Source organism: Cygnus atratus, chromosome 3 (assembly GCF_013377495.2).
Source record: "Cygnus atratus isolate AKBS03 ecotype Queensland, Australia chromosome 3, CAtr_DNAZoo_HiC_assembly, whole genome shotgun sequence".
In the NCBI taxonomy this organism is placed as follows: Eukaryota; Metazoa; Chordata; class Aves; order Anseriformes; family Anatidae; genus Cygnus; species Cygnus atratus.
In genome coordinates, this window is record NC_066364.1 from 28,744,307 (window position 1) to 28,761,651 (window position 17,345).

Here is a 17,345-nt window from a genome sequence, read left to right on the forward strand (position 1 = left end):
TTGCTTGTTTGCTGACTTCAACTTTCAATTAGATGAGTAAGGAATAATACATCATAATCACTTCCTCCAAGCAATGTACAATTCTGTGGATCAATGTTAAGGACATTATCCTAAATAAGTAAGTCAATAGTTAATTTTGTACATTCCAATGGCTTTGATTCAAATGGACTTAATAGAGCACAAAGGAATACAACACATAATGATCAAGTTTTTAGTCTGTGCACGACTATATTCACTAGCTCTACAGTACAACGCAGATGAGGGACTTCTTTCACTAGGTCTTTTACAAAAACAAAACAAAACAAAATAAAAAACCTTTACTGAAGGACTGTGGGGACACTTTTTTTTTTTTTTAAACTAAATATTAGCAGTAGAAGTTTCCAGAACAACTGCTGCAGTTGCTAGTTTCTTAACTGAACTTCAGCTGCTGTGTTTCTCTCTTCTGGAATGTGTAATTGGTAATCTGAAAATGATTTGTCAAACTGCACATTCACAATTTTGGCACGTGGATTCTCTCAATGAAGTCCATTTGTAAGCTTAAAGTCACATACAACTCAACTTGAATTTATGTGACCTGGGAACTGTTAACAGCTGATTGCTTGTTATATACTGCATGACATTCACGGTATATGGTCTGACCTTTAGTTCAATCTAGGTCCTATTTCAGACCAATTTCAGTAGCAGAGTTTGTTTGCTTTATTGAAACCTTAGAGAATTTCCAGTCCCACAGAAATCTGGAAATGTTTCATTGATGCAAGCCTATCTAGTCTCTGTTCTCATTTCAAATGTCAGACCACCTGCTCTTATCAGCTAGGAGGCAGAGCCTCCTGAGGCTGAGTTACTTCGTCATACCATGAGCATCTCCGGATGTTCTAAAATAAAGTTCTGGAAAGTACAGGAGATTCTGTTTTAAATGGAAAATAAGGATGGATGACAAATTTATGAAATTAGGATCATAGAATATCCAAGTTCGAATGGACCCACAAGGATCATCACATCCAACTCATATGGACTTGATGTTAGTGCAAATTATGTTAGTGCAAAGACCTGACTAATTTATTCTTTTTAGGGGGTGGAAGGGGAGTAATGTAAACTATCCTTTACTTTCCATTAGCAGGTAATGCCCGGCCACTTCCTGGGAAGCAGGGCCTCAGTATACATAGCAGTTGCTTCAGAAGACCAAGGCCTTCCTAAAAAATGTCACTCCTTCCTCCTTTCCCCCTGGCTTTTGGTGCTGAACATGACATCAAAAGGTATGGAATATCTCTTTGGGCAGTTTAGATCAGATGTCCCAGCTATGCTCCCTTTCAATTTCTTGCTCACCTCCAGCCCAACAAGTAAACCACAGGTTTTATTGGTTTTGCTCTTTCTATTGCTTTCCCCATCCTATGGTGGGGACAGAGTCAGTGAGCAGCTGTGTGGTGCTTAGCCACCAGCTGGGGTCAACCCACCATACAGGAGTGTCATTTTTTCTACCAATTTGTGCTGATGCATAGTTAATATAACAAGGTTATCTAGTTTTAAAGCTCTGTATTATGGTACATTACCAACACCAAAGAGGAAAAAGAGCTATCACAAGTGTCTTTCTGGCAATGCTAATTGTCTCTGTCAACTTCTCACTTTGACCTAGAAAAAAATGCGTCAAAGGTATTTGAGCTTTTGGACTGCAGAATGGAGCATAGGGTTAGCCAATTAATTACTGCTGAGCCACTAAAGGGTCTACTAATATAACAGACGGTGACTTGTCTTGGTATATAGTAGCTCCTGGGTGGCTGGAATTCTTGGATGCAGTAGAAATTCAGAGCCTCCTTAAGCTGACCTAGTTGTGCTACTCAGCTGTGTACTTCACCTATCCTGATCTCATCCCATGGTCCAATTGCTTAATGCCATCCACTGTCTGCAGACTCAAGGAAAGGCTGTGAAGTGTATGTGGCAATTACAGAGTATATTTGAATTCTTTCTCACATTAAGATCTTTAGTCCTTGACTTGTATAATAAGGCAACTCTAATTTATCTTTGGAAGAAAAGCATGGCTGATAGAGAAATCATGAAACTTCTGAGATGTCCATCTGTTATTAAGTCTTTCTGGATTATGTCTCAGTTGTTCCCCTTTCCTCAATTTATTACCTTTTAAAGGAGGAGGAGGAGCCCCTTAAACATTAAAAATTCATTCTCTAGGGAATTGTTATGTCAATATGTGTTCTTTTACAGATATTCTGGCTGAGGAAGAGGGAACGAGTCTTCTTCCGTTTTTATGAATATATGTTAATTCATTAACCTTGTTTGTATCCATCACTGAGGAATCTTACTGTACAAAACTGCATCATTTGAAATGGAAGCAGGTCAAAACCATTTCATAGTGAACACAGTAAGAAGGAAATTGCATGCCAAATAACATCATCCTATACAAACTGAATAATGCAATCGCTTAGTGACATAGTCTTTTATGTCCCTTTATAGAGTCAACATAAAAAATGAACCACATGAAAGTTATTTCATAAACTTGTACCAAAATTATTATTTTAAGTAAATATAATACAGAGAAGAGTAGAGAATGAGAAAGTTTAAATACTGAATAGCAACACATTATTATTGCTATAGCTAAATAAAACTTCTAGTAATTTCCTATTTCTTGTCTTACAAATTACAAGCTGATACTAACTTTTAAACTGAGTAGAGCCCATTCTGTATTTGTTTTTCTTTTTTTTTTTTTATGAGCATAAATTCATGTTAAGATTAAAAATGACAATGAACAGTCTTCCAATGCAAAAAAAAACCATACTGAAGGTCTTTTATGTGCACATTAAGTAACATCAGAATGAGCATTTCATTTTGAATGTTTTCTATAATGTTAACAATATATGTGAACTGTGTTGAGAAAGCCACTGAAAAAGATCAAATCCAAGGTCTAAAATTACACCATGCCATTAAGTTTCTACCGTATTTATTTCCTTTAGTTAGTCACTGAATCCATATAGGATAAATTTTTACTTTTTAATGTCAGGCTTCTCGGTCTGCATGCATCTCACTGATTTGCTGTGTCACAGTCCATTTACAACAAAATGTCACAGATCTGTGACAAGGAAGATGTGAAATGTATAGCTACTGCAGGACAAAAAAAAACACAGATGAATCAAGAAAACAAGAGCATGAAAGGCATATGAAGAAAAATCTAAAATTGTATTAAAAATTGCCAGGAGCTACCATTCTTTGTCAGGTTTAATTTTGCCTAAATAAAAAGCTCCCCCGGATCAATATTACAACTCACTCTGTGAAGCCTAGTGGACATTCTTGGTGAAAAGATGTTTATCTTATAAAGAACCCCATAATTTTGTCAATTCCTGATATTTTGTTTTGGAGGAGAAAGGTCTTGTTTTAACTTTTGCTTTTTTTTTTTAACTTTGTTTTTGTTTTAACTTTTTGCATTTCAATGCATCAGCTGTAGACGGGAGTAATACATGCAATGTCTACATATAAAGCAGTTTCATAATAGCAGGATAGTACATTTCTTGTGAGCTTAAAATTTATTTCTGGAACACTCTCTAGCCTGATTTTAAGATGGCAATATGCCTCCAGTATGAGAGCTTGAAATTTTAATTGCAGTCTAGCGTTAAAGAAATATATGCATTTGCAATAATGTCCAAAGACCAGAACAAGCTCTGTGGTCTCTGTATCAAGCATTGAATTTTGTCCAAGGCATCTACTAGTTCTTGAAGTACATTTACAAAAAGATTTATGCTATGCATAAGGTATTCAAACTGTGAAAAGAAGAAACAACTCTGGAAATTAGAGTAGAGAACCTGAGAAAATTCTTTTGAAGAATGTAACTTCTGTTAAAGTTTAGGAAATAGTGATAGCTGTGGGTTACCACCATGATTTGTCAGAAGGAAGCGCAGTTTCTTTATCTATTTACTAAAGAAAAAGAAAAAAGCCAAACCATCAACCAAATAAACTACACCCCACCCGCACCCCCAACAATTCCGGGCTCCTTGGATTGGAGTCAGCTGGAAATGCAGATACCTAAATATGGGTGTCTATTTCAGCACTAGTGCAGCCTAGCCATACAGTCAGGGGCACTACAGGGTTGTTCAGATCACCCAAAGGGGACATCTACAAGATAGGTGGCTGAATTATCTCTGGGTTGTGCTGACTGCACCATCAAGGACTCATAGTACCATTGGAGGGTGCTTAGATACTTAGCTCATATATGGACACAAACTTTTAGGTGTCTTAATCTGAATTCTACACCTTGCTTTAGCATTTTCTTAATGTCATTTTCTCACAAGTATACTTGGAGAAACTAGAAGAAATATAAAAAAAAAAGCCAAACTTTCTTCCATTTTTTTTTAACCCCATCTAATTTCTCTGATAGTTTGAATGCTCCCAAAAGACAATGCGTATACTCTATGTGTTAGTGTCCCTACTGAAAACAAATTGATTCCTGACAGATTCCTGGAGGGTCTGACACAGAACATAGGTCACTTCTGGCGCCAAAGTTTATACAATGTAAATGCTTTTTCTCCTTTCCTTCCATGAAGGAATCAGTTGATAGACTGTTTTTATTTCTGAGAAGAAAGAAGTTATCTTTAACACCTTCCAAGTTTCAAGAACCAATATAACTGAAGAATTTTGAAAGGAAATGCAGAAGTACTTAAAATAAAGCCATTTTGCAGGGTAAGACACTTTTTAAGCCCCTTTGAGACTTATGTCATCGATGTAAACAAGTATTACTGTCACGGTTATAAAGAGGCCATAAACACACTTGGTTGAAAACATTCTCCTCTTTTTGAACTCCTCAAATAACCATATTGACTCAACTGATTTTAAATGGTAAAAACATTCTTCTCACCCATTGCCTATATCATTATAAATGAATAAATAATAAAAAAAAGCAATGACTGGAAAGCCTAGTTATAAAACTCTACAGGTGTATGGATTAAGTGGGGGGTTCAGAACTTGCAATAGTATTGCTTTAAATTTCAGGAAGAAAAATTAGATATCATTTTAATTAAAAAATATTCTGTACTAACCAAATGCAGATCAACACACGTAGAATTGTGTTCACAAGCGTTGATTATGCAGTCATCAATGTCCTGCTCACATTTCAGTCCTGCATATCCTGGATTGCACAAACAATAGAAGCCATCGACAACTGTAACAAAGATAGGAGCGTTTCAGAATAACAACTGAATGTAGTAAAATTAAGTATGTTACAGTAATGACTACCCCGGAAAATACTTGGACTATCTTTACCTGAAAGGTGTGGACATGTTAAAAATTGAAATAAATGAAACACATTATCTCAAAACACCTTTTTAAATATGTAAACACATTACTGCACTGCATTTTACTTAATTCAAATGTTTTGACATAAGAATTATAATTAATGCTTCTGAAACGTGATGACATAAACTGTGCAGAAACTACATAAGACTCTATCTTTAATATTGTGCCTGCCTGATATAGGAATGGTTAAACATTGTAAGGTTTTTGTTTGCTTTCGGTGGTGGGGGGAGATTGTTTTGTTTTGTAAGGAATGCTTCACATTATACAACCATATTAAAGGAAATCTTGCTTCAGTTGAAATTGGCAGCTCAACCTATGATAGATTTCCATGCTTCATTTCAATCTTATCACGCTAATGATGAGAATTCTATCTGTTTTTCATCGTTAATGATCTAAAGGGAGAGGATCTTCAGAGTACTACATTCACATAAGGAGTTCGTGAGAACAATAATTGCAGCTCTTACAGGCCTGGATTTATTATAAACTCAAAGAGGTCCCTGGGTTCTTCATTATCTCTGAGATTTACCACAGAATCTATGTTGTCATTGTGTCTGTACACATAGCTGCTATTATATTCATTAAATGCTTTAAGTCCTTCAGAGCAGCAGCATTTTTTATCTGCTCAGAGCTTCCCACCTTCCTCAGGGTTCCACATTTCTGCAGTCAGTGTGCAGAGTGCAGATGAACTGAGACATCCATATGATACAAGTCAATTTCAGAGGCAACACAAAGACAAGCCACCCACAAAAAAATCTGGCACTTTGTTAGCATGAATAACTTTACTGCATCTCATCTAAATTCCAGTTCAAAAATCTCTCTGAACTAATATACAGTAAATAGAAAACATCAATAAACATCTTGGGAAATAGTCTTTACTAGATAAAATATGAACCCACTCTCCTTATTCCCATGTATGAAAACACGGAATTCTTAAAGCTCATTTATAATGATTACTATTTTTAACTAGGAAAGTATTAGGCAAAGATATATTTTGCAATTTGGAGTCAGATCTTTAAGACATTTTGGAAAACAGTAAATTAATTAGATCTGCAAATTTGTCTAAGAATTCTGAATTTCAGGGTCATCAATTCTGAATTTCTCAAGTCATCATTCTCATTTAGAAAGGGATATGGGGAAACTGGAGAGGGCTGCAGCAGAAGACAAGCAGGTTTGCCCAGTGCTTAAAGTATGGGACCTATGAGGAAAGGTTTTGTCAGCTAGGTTTGCTTTGTATTAGTACCTGCGGTGAAGGTTTAATAGTTAGAAGGTTAAGTAATAATAACTTCAAGAGCAGTTACAATAATGACAACTGAATTCCTCTCAGTAGTGACAGATGATATAATAAGAGGTGATGGCCAAAAATTATGACTTGGGAGATTCAGATGGGTTATCAAGGGAGAAGGGAGTGGAAATCACTACAGGAGTATTGTTCCTCTGGTACAGGCTGTCCCAAAAAGTTTCTGGAATTTCTGTCCATCCTTACAGGCTTTCAAAACAGCAAGAAAAAAACATGTCTGATCTGTTCTAGTGATATTAGCACAGCTTTCTGCAGGAGGTTTGACTGTGACCTCCAGACATCATTCTCCTTTCCAACCAGCATTGATAAGATTCTCTGAAAATTACCACTTTTCCTTTTGTTTACCAAGCACATAAAGTGTCTTATAGTTAGTATCCCACAAATCTTTCCACTAAGTACTCCAGACATAATGGAAGATTAATTTAGCCTGCCACCCCAAACAGAACATGGTAGAGTAATTCATCATCAGATTGCATCTAAAGCATATAAGTATAGCTATTAGTAAGAGTCAGTTACACAATACAGGGCACTTGGAAGTAAACAGAAACTCCATTTTGCATGTTTGGTATTGAATGCAGTTTTTCGACTTGTTAGAATTGTTAGGCATATATACACTGCCTAACTGCTCTGTGAGCCCCTTTTCAGCACCTGAATATTCTCTCATCAGACGCACAGTGTAAGATATGTTTGGCTAATTTAGGTATCAAAGGAGACAGCACAAATCTCATTAAAATTTCTCATTAGCTGCAATGCTGACCCCCTGAACACACAAACCTCAGTACCAGGATTTGAGGCAGTTTGGCAAAAATAATCCTCCAGGCACTGGCTGTGGAGCTCCAGACAAGCTAAATTTCAGTAAATTATCCACTGCTCTCCCCAGAGCAGCTCAGTAGCTACAGATGCTTCAACAGAAAGACTACTCTACATTAAAAGGAGTAACCAGAGTGAACTCACTGTCATAGCAGTATCCGTGGAGGCAAGGGTTAGAACTGCACTCATTGACATTGATCTCACAGCGTGGACCTGCAAAGCCCTTCACACACTGGCACTGGAATCCAAGGGGAAAAACATCCAAATTCATTTCTTCTATGCACACAGCTCCATTCTCACAGGGATTACTGGCCTCACAAGGCCTAAACTCACAGTTTGAACCTGAAAAGGAAAATAACAAAGCTGTCAGTGTTTAATGAATGAACATATCCCTGCAGCTGCTGCCTATTATGAGCTGTATTTTCTTTAGATCCCTGCTTAAAATTAAGTTGGAAGGTCTTAGAGATACAGATATGTATAGTGCCACGCAGAAGTATTTATTTGCTTTGTAGTATTACAAACAAAAAAGACAATTTGTATGGTATTTTTACATGACATTGGATTTCAAAATCAAAATAGTTATGTGAATATTTTATGCTTTTTTTGTTTATCCTTATCCATTAGATGGCTCAAAAAGTGTACTTAAAAAGAAATAAATTTTGATTTGTAGGTTCCTGTTACTTCTTCCTGATATTGCTATCACAGCTACCATGTAAGTTGTTTATAGTTAACCCCTAATCCTGAACATGAAAGAAATGCAAGTAACCTTATATTATTGTTCAGCTTGCAATTCATGACTGCACACAAATTATTTTACTGAAATTATGTGTTTTTCTAATAACAAGTGGCTTCCTCCATAGTGTATAAAAATGCCTTATAATACAAAATCTCTCACAGTCTCTTTCTACTCCGTCCTAACAAACACTGTAATGTGTAACAGATTATGTACATTTATCCGGGGTAATCAAGGAATTGTATGATGGTGATCATGGGTCACAGATGCCCTCATCTAAATTCTTAATTTGCAATAGATAGATCAAAAAAGATTAAACGGCCCTTTAAAGTGAGTCTCACTTTGTTAGCACGTAAACAAGACTGGTTCACGTTTTTCAGCAGCAAAACCTCAAAACGCTGAGGGCAGACAGAACAGAGATCAAATGGGATTGTAAAGCTGCCTCCTCTTTCCCTCAGCACTGCTGACGGCAAGTCTGCTCTTTCAGGCTGTTTCCGGCAGAGCTCGGTGACTTTCAGGGCTGCAACCAACTGTGCACAAGCTCCTCTGAGGCCCTGTGGAGCCTCCTTGCCGTTCTGCAGCTGCTGAGGCTGGGCCGTGTCCATGCTGTGCTTACCAGAGGAGTTGTCTGGTGTTTGCTGTCCTTCAGGCCCTCTGCCCACCTCCCCTGAGTCCGTGCTCCAGCTCTGGCTGCCCAGCCATTCCTTCCTCCTCCCCCTCCTTCTTCACTAACCTTGGCGTCTGCAGGGCTGTTTCTCTCATGTTATTTTTCCTCACTCCCCTCTCACACAACTGCTGTGCAGTGTTTCTGGCTTCAGGGCCCAGCCGTGCCCTGCAGCAGGGCCACTGGAGCCATCTGAAACACGGGGCAGCCATGGCGTCTACTCAGAGGAGCCCCACTGCCTCCAGCTGCTGCCGCCTGTGTGCCTGCACCCAATCCATAAGGTAAGCCATATTTTGTGACGTGAATAATAGTCCTGAGAATTTTCAATATCTTTTCAGACTCAAGATTTCAGATGGGAATTCCTGACAAGGAATTAACCAGTCAGACTCACATTTATTATATATAGGCTTAGTATTGGCATCAGTCAGCAGAACCCACATATCTCCTCCTTTGCTCATACTGACATTATAGACAAAATTTTGTTGGACTGTTCCCTGTTGGTTGCCTTCCTTTGTTACAGGGATTGCTGATCACATAGTAGCCCACTGGCTGTCAACAGGTCTTCTTCATAATAATGAAACACGTGCTCTCCAAAATGTCAGCAGTATTTTTGGTGAGCTGAATCCTCACTGTAAGGCGAAGTAAGCTAAGGGCTGAAATCTCAAGGCTTCTGATAGCAAAAACAACAAGCAGGAACAGGATTGGGGTAAAAAACAACAACAACAAACAAAATACACATCCCTCTGACCCCAGCAGTGACGCTGACGGAGGAGAAAAAGCATGGCACAAGTTGTTCCTGTCTTTATGCCACCAGTGGTCTCTCCGATGCAGGGTGATTCTGCCACAGGCAGTTGACAATTATGGAATTCACTGAGATTGCATAGCAAATGCTGCCATATGGCACATTGATATTTTGCCCTGAAGTTTTCATCTTTATATCAGGACAGCTTGACATGGGTGACAACCCTGCTGATTCCTAAAGTGCAGTGCACACCCACATGAATAAACTTAACACATGGCTCACAATGGTAAGTGGAACTGTCAGATGATCCAGTAATGCAGTACTTGTTTTTCTTTTGGGTTGATGGAAAAAGCATTAAACAGATTTGCCTGTCCTTTTACATGACAAGTGTTTTGGGAGGTAGACATTTCTGGTAGATAAAGCAAGGTCATGCCACATTGCATCAGTTTTCTGCTACTGTAGTATTCTCCAACGCTGGATACCAACTGCTTTTTGGATGAGAGCATAACAGAATCTTGATGAACAGTTGGAGAAGAATCAGAAAAGAAACAGTGAGGGTGGATGTCCTAAATGCCATATTACTTACAAATATTTGTCTGGTATAAATAGGACTGTGCACAGATATCTGTCATATGAATGCTAATGAATCTATAACCTTTTAACCTCATTATCTTGTGGCCAAGTTTCATGAATTAACTATATATTTTAGAAAATTATTACCTTTTTTTAAAAAACAAACAAACAAAAAAACCTTTCAATATACTCCCAGACCTCTGGCTTCTATGAATGCTTTTTTTTTTTTTTAATATATATTTTTTCAAACATTTTGCTGATTCAGTAATATGTCAGGTTTCTTCTGCATTTTCTTTCTATACTGTATGTGCACTAACACTGTGTCCTTAAACAAAGAGTAGCCGAACAACCAAAGAGTAGCCAAACAACTTTGGGCTGGTCTCAGTGCCTCTAAGAGACAGTGGTCTTCAAAGATCTATGGATAAAAGTGTATGTTTCTTACTCAGAAACTCATAATTTATTTTAAGCATCAGGTGAAGATGCTATCTCAAACACTATTTCTGAGATGATTTTTGGAAATACTTGGAGTGTAGCAGGTTCAATGTGAACAGACTCAGACAGTAAGGTACCAAGGTAACCTGCACTTTCATAAACTTATTTTTAACAAATATTGACATATTTTTATTCTCAAATCCAGTAAGTGATGATAAGTTTTGTTGTTGTTGTTGTTGTTATTTTTTAATGAAAGCCTGAGTAGATGTCTTTCACTGTGCACATTGAGAAAAGGAGCCTTATTCTGTCTTCTCTATTAGTTCACATTAAATAAATGACAGGCTGCTGTTTGGCCCCCATGAAACTGTCTCTTCTCCAGGCTGAGCAAGACCACCTCCCTCACTGGTAAAAAAAATATCATGAAAATGTCATTGAGTATCTCAGAATTTTCTATGCTGTTGTTACATCATTCAGCAGCAGGATCTCTTTTTTGTTATCCTTTCTTCAGTTACCAGTAGACCTTTGGATCTCTTTCTTGTTGTCTTCGAGTTGCCTTGCTAGTTTCAACTCCAGCTGTGGTTTAGGTTCCCTAATTCTGTCCCTATATGACTGGATGCCTTCTGGGTAGGTAGCTCACTTTCTGTACATATCCTGTTCTGTTGAAGCTCAGTCAGGAATTCCCCACTTGTCCATTCTTCTGCTTGAGTTCCTGCACATTGGAAAGAACTGTGCTTTGAGTTATCCTTCAGGATAAATCAGTGGGCCCAAGATATATCAGTTTTCCCTTTGGTGCAGCCTCCAATGGGAGCTTGGAAAACAGATCCCTGAACAAACCAGTCAGCTCAATGATGCCCAGGGTCATTATTCTGCTGCTTTCATTTCTCACTTCTCTTAGGATTACGAGCTCCATCATCTCACTGCCACTGTTGCAAAAGCTGTTTTTGATCTTTACATCCCAAACTACCTCTTCCTTATTCAGAAATAGAAAACCCAATAAATTATATCCCATATTTGGCTTGCCCTGTGCTTGTTTCAAAACATTGTCCCCAACATGGTCCAAAAATTTCCAGTCTTGTCACATTGTCTTTCCAGGAAATGTCAGGGTCATAATGTCGCAGTGAGAAATAGGGCCTGTGTTCATGAGGCGTTTTTCCAGTTTCTTGAAGACGGCTTTGTAAACTTTTCTGGATAAAGGTGTCTAGAGCAGTGCAATATTTCTTTAAATGGTTGCCTTCTCATCCTGCCCCACTGAGTTGAGCAGTAAGTACATCACCGTCTCACACTGCCGTAACCATATCTGCTTATACAATATTAATTTTATGTAGTGTTCTAAACAGTTTTTTTTTCACTGCCTTCTTTTAAGCCACCTTCACCTTAAGCCACTTTAATTGGAAATTCAACCTCTTTTCTTCCCACACAGCCTTCTTGCATTTCCCTGCATGGAAAATCTTTCTCTGCTATGTAAAATCTTTATTTGCCACTGAAGTGGCTAAGATTTCATTCATATTAAACTGGAAGGTTGGAAAAAGAATAAGACAAGAAAATAAGAAGATTCTTTTACCTACTTGGCCTTTTCCCTTGACTCAATTAATTTTAACCTTCAGTGTTGAGAATTAATAATGTAAAAGACTCTTCCCACATTCAGAAGATTACAAATGTTTATATTATTTTCAATGCAATACTGAAAACCATTCAGCAATAAATAATTGATTAGTTATGCTAATCAATACAAGTAGCAAGAATGCAAGAAAAGAAAGTTTGCTGATTTAAAGTAGAATTTTTGGAAAAGGGCATATCCAAACAAAGATTAAAGTTGGATGGTACCAGGCAGTGGTGGTTACGTGTTAGTGAAATGAATGTCCTGCTGCTGTTGCTGTCATATCAGCGTTTTCTACAAAGCTGTAATTGTATGGTTAAAGCTATTTGGCTAAATCAAGCAACAAACAGACTACATATGCAATATTTCTGTATTAAAGTAGATTTATGAGAATGCTGCATTTTCTCTTGTTTTAAAATAAAATATTTGCTAAAATATTTCTGTGTAAATATATAAATATTAAATGCATAACTCTAGGTGATTAATTTGAATACATCTATTTTAAACTAAATATTGGAAAGTTCTTACTTGATCTGGTAAGTTTCCGAAATAGTAAGTCTGTGATTTTTGAGAGAAATGAAAGCTATGCCAGGGAAACATAACATAAACTGTCTTCATAAATTTTCTTCTCTCACTAACATATCAGGATTTTTAAATTGGCCATCACACGGTAGAAATGATAATATTCACTAAACACGGTTAGCTGACAAAAAAGAGAAAGCATGTCCAACAGATCAAGTGTGAAAGTTTCAAACCCAGTTCATTAATGAATTAATAAGTTCAGCACAGCTTTCCAATTTTACTTATTTCAATTAGACAAGTTTAACCTTTTTGCTTGTTTAATTCTTGGCTGTATTTTATTGATTACAGGAATAGAATGTCTTTACCTTACTAGAGCATTAAAAATCTCTCCATTAGCATAAGACTGAACAAAACACAAAAGAATATGCACTAGTGATTAAATTACACAGTCAGTTGAAGGAGATTTGTTTTCAGTGGCACAATATATCAAATTAGTATGACTTTATAAGCATAAAATATATATCAAATACTAAAGAAGTTATTTTGAAAACATATTGTTTTGTTTTGTTTTGTTTAGGAATGAGAAGCGTATTGCATAATCAGAAATGTCATTCTGCTAATATTAATCAGTTGTCTTTTCTAGTGTGTTCGCTTCTACAGTAGGCTCAAAGTATCATAAATGAAAAATGAAAACAGATAATTTCTTGTTGAAAAAGACTTTGATTTGTTAAGGCTATTATTATAAGTCAAAAACATAATTTAGAAAAATGGCATAGAAAATAAATTACCTGACATAAGTTTTCATTTTCTTATGCAAAACTATTGACCTTTGTTTATTTTTAGTTGCTCAGCATAAACCTGTACATGAAATGTTGTGACGCGTACTACAGAATTCTCTTATAATCAGAAATGGCACCACTTCAATGTTGTTATTCTTTGGGGAAAATAATTTAATAAAAAAGCCATTTGCTACAAACATTTTAAGGAATTAAATCTGACAACAGCTTTCAAAGTCAGCATTTTTGCAGTAAAAGTATGGACTGGATCAATGACAAAACGTATCTGATTGCAAACTGCTGGCATGATTATGACAATATAGTGAAAATAAACTATCTGTGGCTAGTTCTAGAACAAGAAGAGTGTCACTTGAATGTCAATTTCCTAAATAGCATGTAGTCTAGTACTGGTGTTAAATATGGACTCATGAGGACAGAAAGCTCTGAAGACAAACTGGCATCATTGCCAAATGGTCCACATGGAGGCATAGACGAGGTGAAGAACCAAGCAGGTAGCAGCACCTACCCTTGGGCATCACAGGGTCAGAGGAGGAAGATGCACTGTGAAGTTATGAGGTGAGTGTTACTGCCCTAGTTCTGCTAGCTGCTTTGATCAAAACTGTGATGCTGATCAGATAACTAGAAGATTATTTTATTGGGATCCAGGTCCAGTAACCTTATTACACTGGTATCACTGGATTTCAGTAGCCTTGCTTGAAGTCTGTTCACCATTGCCATGAATTTGATGAAACAGAATGTATATCGTATGAATGGGGTTAACAGCATTTTTCTTATGAAGTAAGAAAATTATACTTGCTTAAAGGATGTCAGGAAGAAAAGAATAAGAAAATCTATGACAGACTAGTTTTGTATGGCTTGTATGTGTACAAGAAATTTTTCAAAAGTTGGTGTTCACTCAGGAATGTTTTTATTTAAATTTATGCTATTTGGTTGAGCTCAGGCTCAAAATACAGAGAAACCATTTTCTTCAAACTGACAGTAAATTAATTTTGTATATGAAGTAAAAATTAATGAGCTACGTGAACCTTTCATGATAAATATGCTTTCTTAGATGTTTTCCATGTCTTTTTTTTCTTCTTTATTATTATAACATTCTTGCAAGAGCATTAAGTTTCACTCTTTCTGAAACTTTTCAGAAAACATTCCCCTTTTAACAATAGATCTAAAAGACACTTCTATCATTAATTACAACTGTTTTTCCAAGGGTAAATCCAAGTAAACTGAATGCCATTCAATGAAATTAAAAATGTGTTTGGTTATGGGACATAATCCAGCATAAAATGGAACTCTAAGGCTATATAAAAAGCAAATATAAAACAAAATAATCCCCACCTGGAATCTATAAGTAACTTGCTGTTGTTCCCGAAGTTGTTCTTTTGAAACTAATAGATACAATAATTTTAATTTTATTTTACAAAACAGTTTAATCACTCCAGAGAAATCTGTGTTTTGGTTTGCATAAACTTTATACAGCTCCCACCTCAAAAGACTTTCATAAACATATCATAATGTAATGGGAAATCCCAGGAACACTAATGAGCAATAAGTTGGATGCCTAAAATTTGAAGTCCCTGCAAATGTAAAGATTAAATGTCTTAAGGATAAAGATTGAATTGTTTCTATTAAAAGTTCAAATCTGTCATTTTCTGTATCTTTGAAAAGTTCAGATGTACCTATATGCTTGCGATTATTTATCAATTAGCTGCTTAGTTTCATCTACTTTTAGACATAAGGAAACAAAATATAGTACATGTAAATAAAAAAAAAAACACCAATAATTAAAAAAAAAATCTGGAACCCGATAGGAAGAAAAGAATACCCACAGAAGCATGTATATATTGATATTACCAGAAATTAAGCCAAGCATTACTCTAACATTTTAACAATATGACGTGTTTTCTTTCAGTTCACACTTACAGGAAATCCTTTATTTTCTGTGGAATTCAAATTCTACTTTACATTAAAAGAATGGTTTTGTGATTCTATACATATTCTGTGAAAAGGCATTTTCTGTGAAATCCATACAAGTTGAACACGGTTTTTAGTATTTGTTTTTTAAAGGAAGAATATTTGCAAAGCAATACTTGGCACTTTTCAGGTAAAGGACATTCCCATAATTGTGTATGATAATGCAAGCCATGGAGCAATGATGGAACAAAGCATAAGATAGATCCACATCACACACTTAAAGTGAAAATCACACAGATGCATATATTGTTCCATACCTGTATAAATTTCTGTAAAAACAGACAAAAACAGGAGTTGAAGATATTATTTGGGTGCATTTTTTTTTTGTAAAAAATGTTACAAGTTTCTAGCTAATAAACAATGAAGATGCAAATCTATATCCACATTTGTGCACTTCAGATTTCAGCATAAAATCATGCTTCATTCTTTCTCAGATAATAAAAACAAGAATGCTACAAAGCAAAACAATTACCAGAAATTTAATTCCTACTGACACATACATAAATGCTTTTCTTTACCTTTTTTGCTACGTCAGAACTCAAATGAAATTACTGGAGAATATATAAAAGAATGCACAGGAAGCCAATATTAAACTCAGTTTTTCTTCATGGCCTAGTACCTGTGGAAATAGTTTTTGCATATACCACTGGCCATCTTTAGTTCAGGCAACCAAACCCTTCTGTGTTTCAAGATCCTGTTTTCATTTGCTTAAAATTTGCCAGATTAGCCGGACATTATTTATAACATATGCCAGAATTATTATTTTCTTACTTTGATTTGTGTGTTGGCAGATGTTCCTATACCATATATAGGCTTGCCATGTAGAAACATAAAGCTGAAAACTTTTATTTCACCAACCAAAAAACCCACAAAGCTTGATAAACTTTTTCTGATTAACAGCAATACCCAAAGGTGGCCATGTTTTAAGCCTTTGAAAAACTGTGATTTGCACATACTTTCTGGGAAATAAGGGACAGATACATAGAGATTCTCATTTGCAATGAATATACCTTGTATCATCTACATAACTTAAATCTCCTCCCTGTCACCAAGGTGATGCCTGATTCAAACCCCTGATCTGCTGTAGATGACTGGATTTACAGAGGCAGTATTCCCAGAGTACTCAGGGCTGTAAAGGCTTAGAAGATATTTCTTGTGGAATGGTGCATCCCAAGGTGCAAACTGAAAGCAGAGCTAAAATTACAACGCTTACCTCACTGAATTTGTATGGACAGAGTTATCAACGAGGGCTTTTAGAGATGCTTTTGGGTTCTTGGCACTGCTCCAGGAGGTACTGGGTCTCCTGCTGATCTTATATTTGCCAGCCCCTTGTGGATGTCTAACATCCACCTCTGGAGTGTCTAAATTGGCTAAGCAAAAGACCTGCTTCCTGACTTGTTTATTTTTGGAGACAGAAACGCCTGAATTTATGTATCTAGATGTCAAGTTTTAGAAACAATAGCAAGATTGCTAGAAATACCAGAAAAATTTCCAAAGAAGTTCTGCAGTGACTTCATATAGGAGAAACAGCAAGTTCCCATTTGTACTGTTTCCCACATCACGTAACCTTTTTGATCAACCACGACAATCTTTTTCTTTATTGCTTGGAAGTAATACTTATTTTCTAGATCATATACCACGGACTTGGACACTGTGCTTCTCTATCCACAAAAAGCTCCAATATGATAAAAAGTGAATCACATAGCTCTCTGCACCATTTTGTTTTTATTTTTTTTCCCTAAATAAAATTTTCTTTGGCTGCTCAGCATCAAGTGGCAAAAACAGATATGAACTGGTATTGAACAGGAGATATTCTTTTGTGGTATAACACAGATATATATGCTAGAAGGAGCCACAGGTCTTTTTTTTTTTTTCTTTTTTTTTCATTTTCTTTTTCTTTTTTTTCATGGGACTTGGCAAAGGA

General features: G+C 36.3%; 1 protein-coding gene across 1 annotated transcript in view; it reads right to left on the minus strand.

Annotated features, from left to right (window-relative positions):
• The window catches only part of EYS (eyes shut homolog), a 728,533-nt gene that overhangs the window by 558,679 nt on the left and 152,509 nt on the right, over nucleotides 1-17,345 (minus strand). Inside the window, exons 9-10 of the mRNA XM_035543068.2 lie at nucleotides 7,538-7,735; nucleotides 5,031-5,152 (exon numbers count right to left, since the gene is read on the minus strand). Of these exons, the coding sequence (XP_035398961.2) occupies nucleotides 5,031-5,152; nucleotides 7,538-7,735 (320 nt within the window). The remainder of the gene's footprint in view (nucleotides 1-5,030; nucleotides 5,153-7,537; nucleotides 7,736-17,345) is intronic.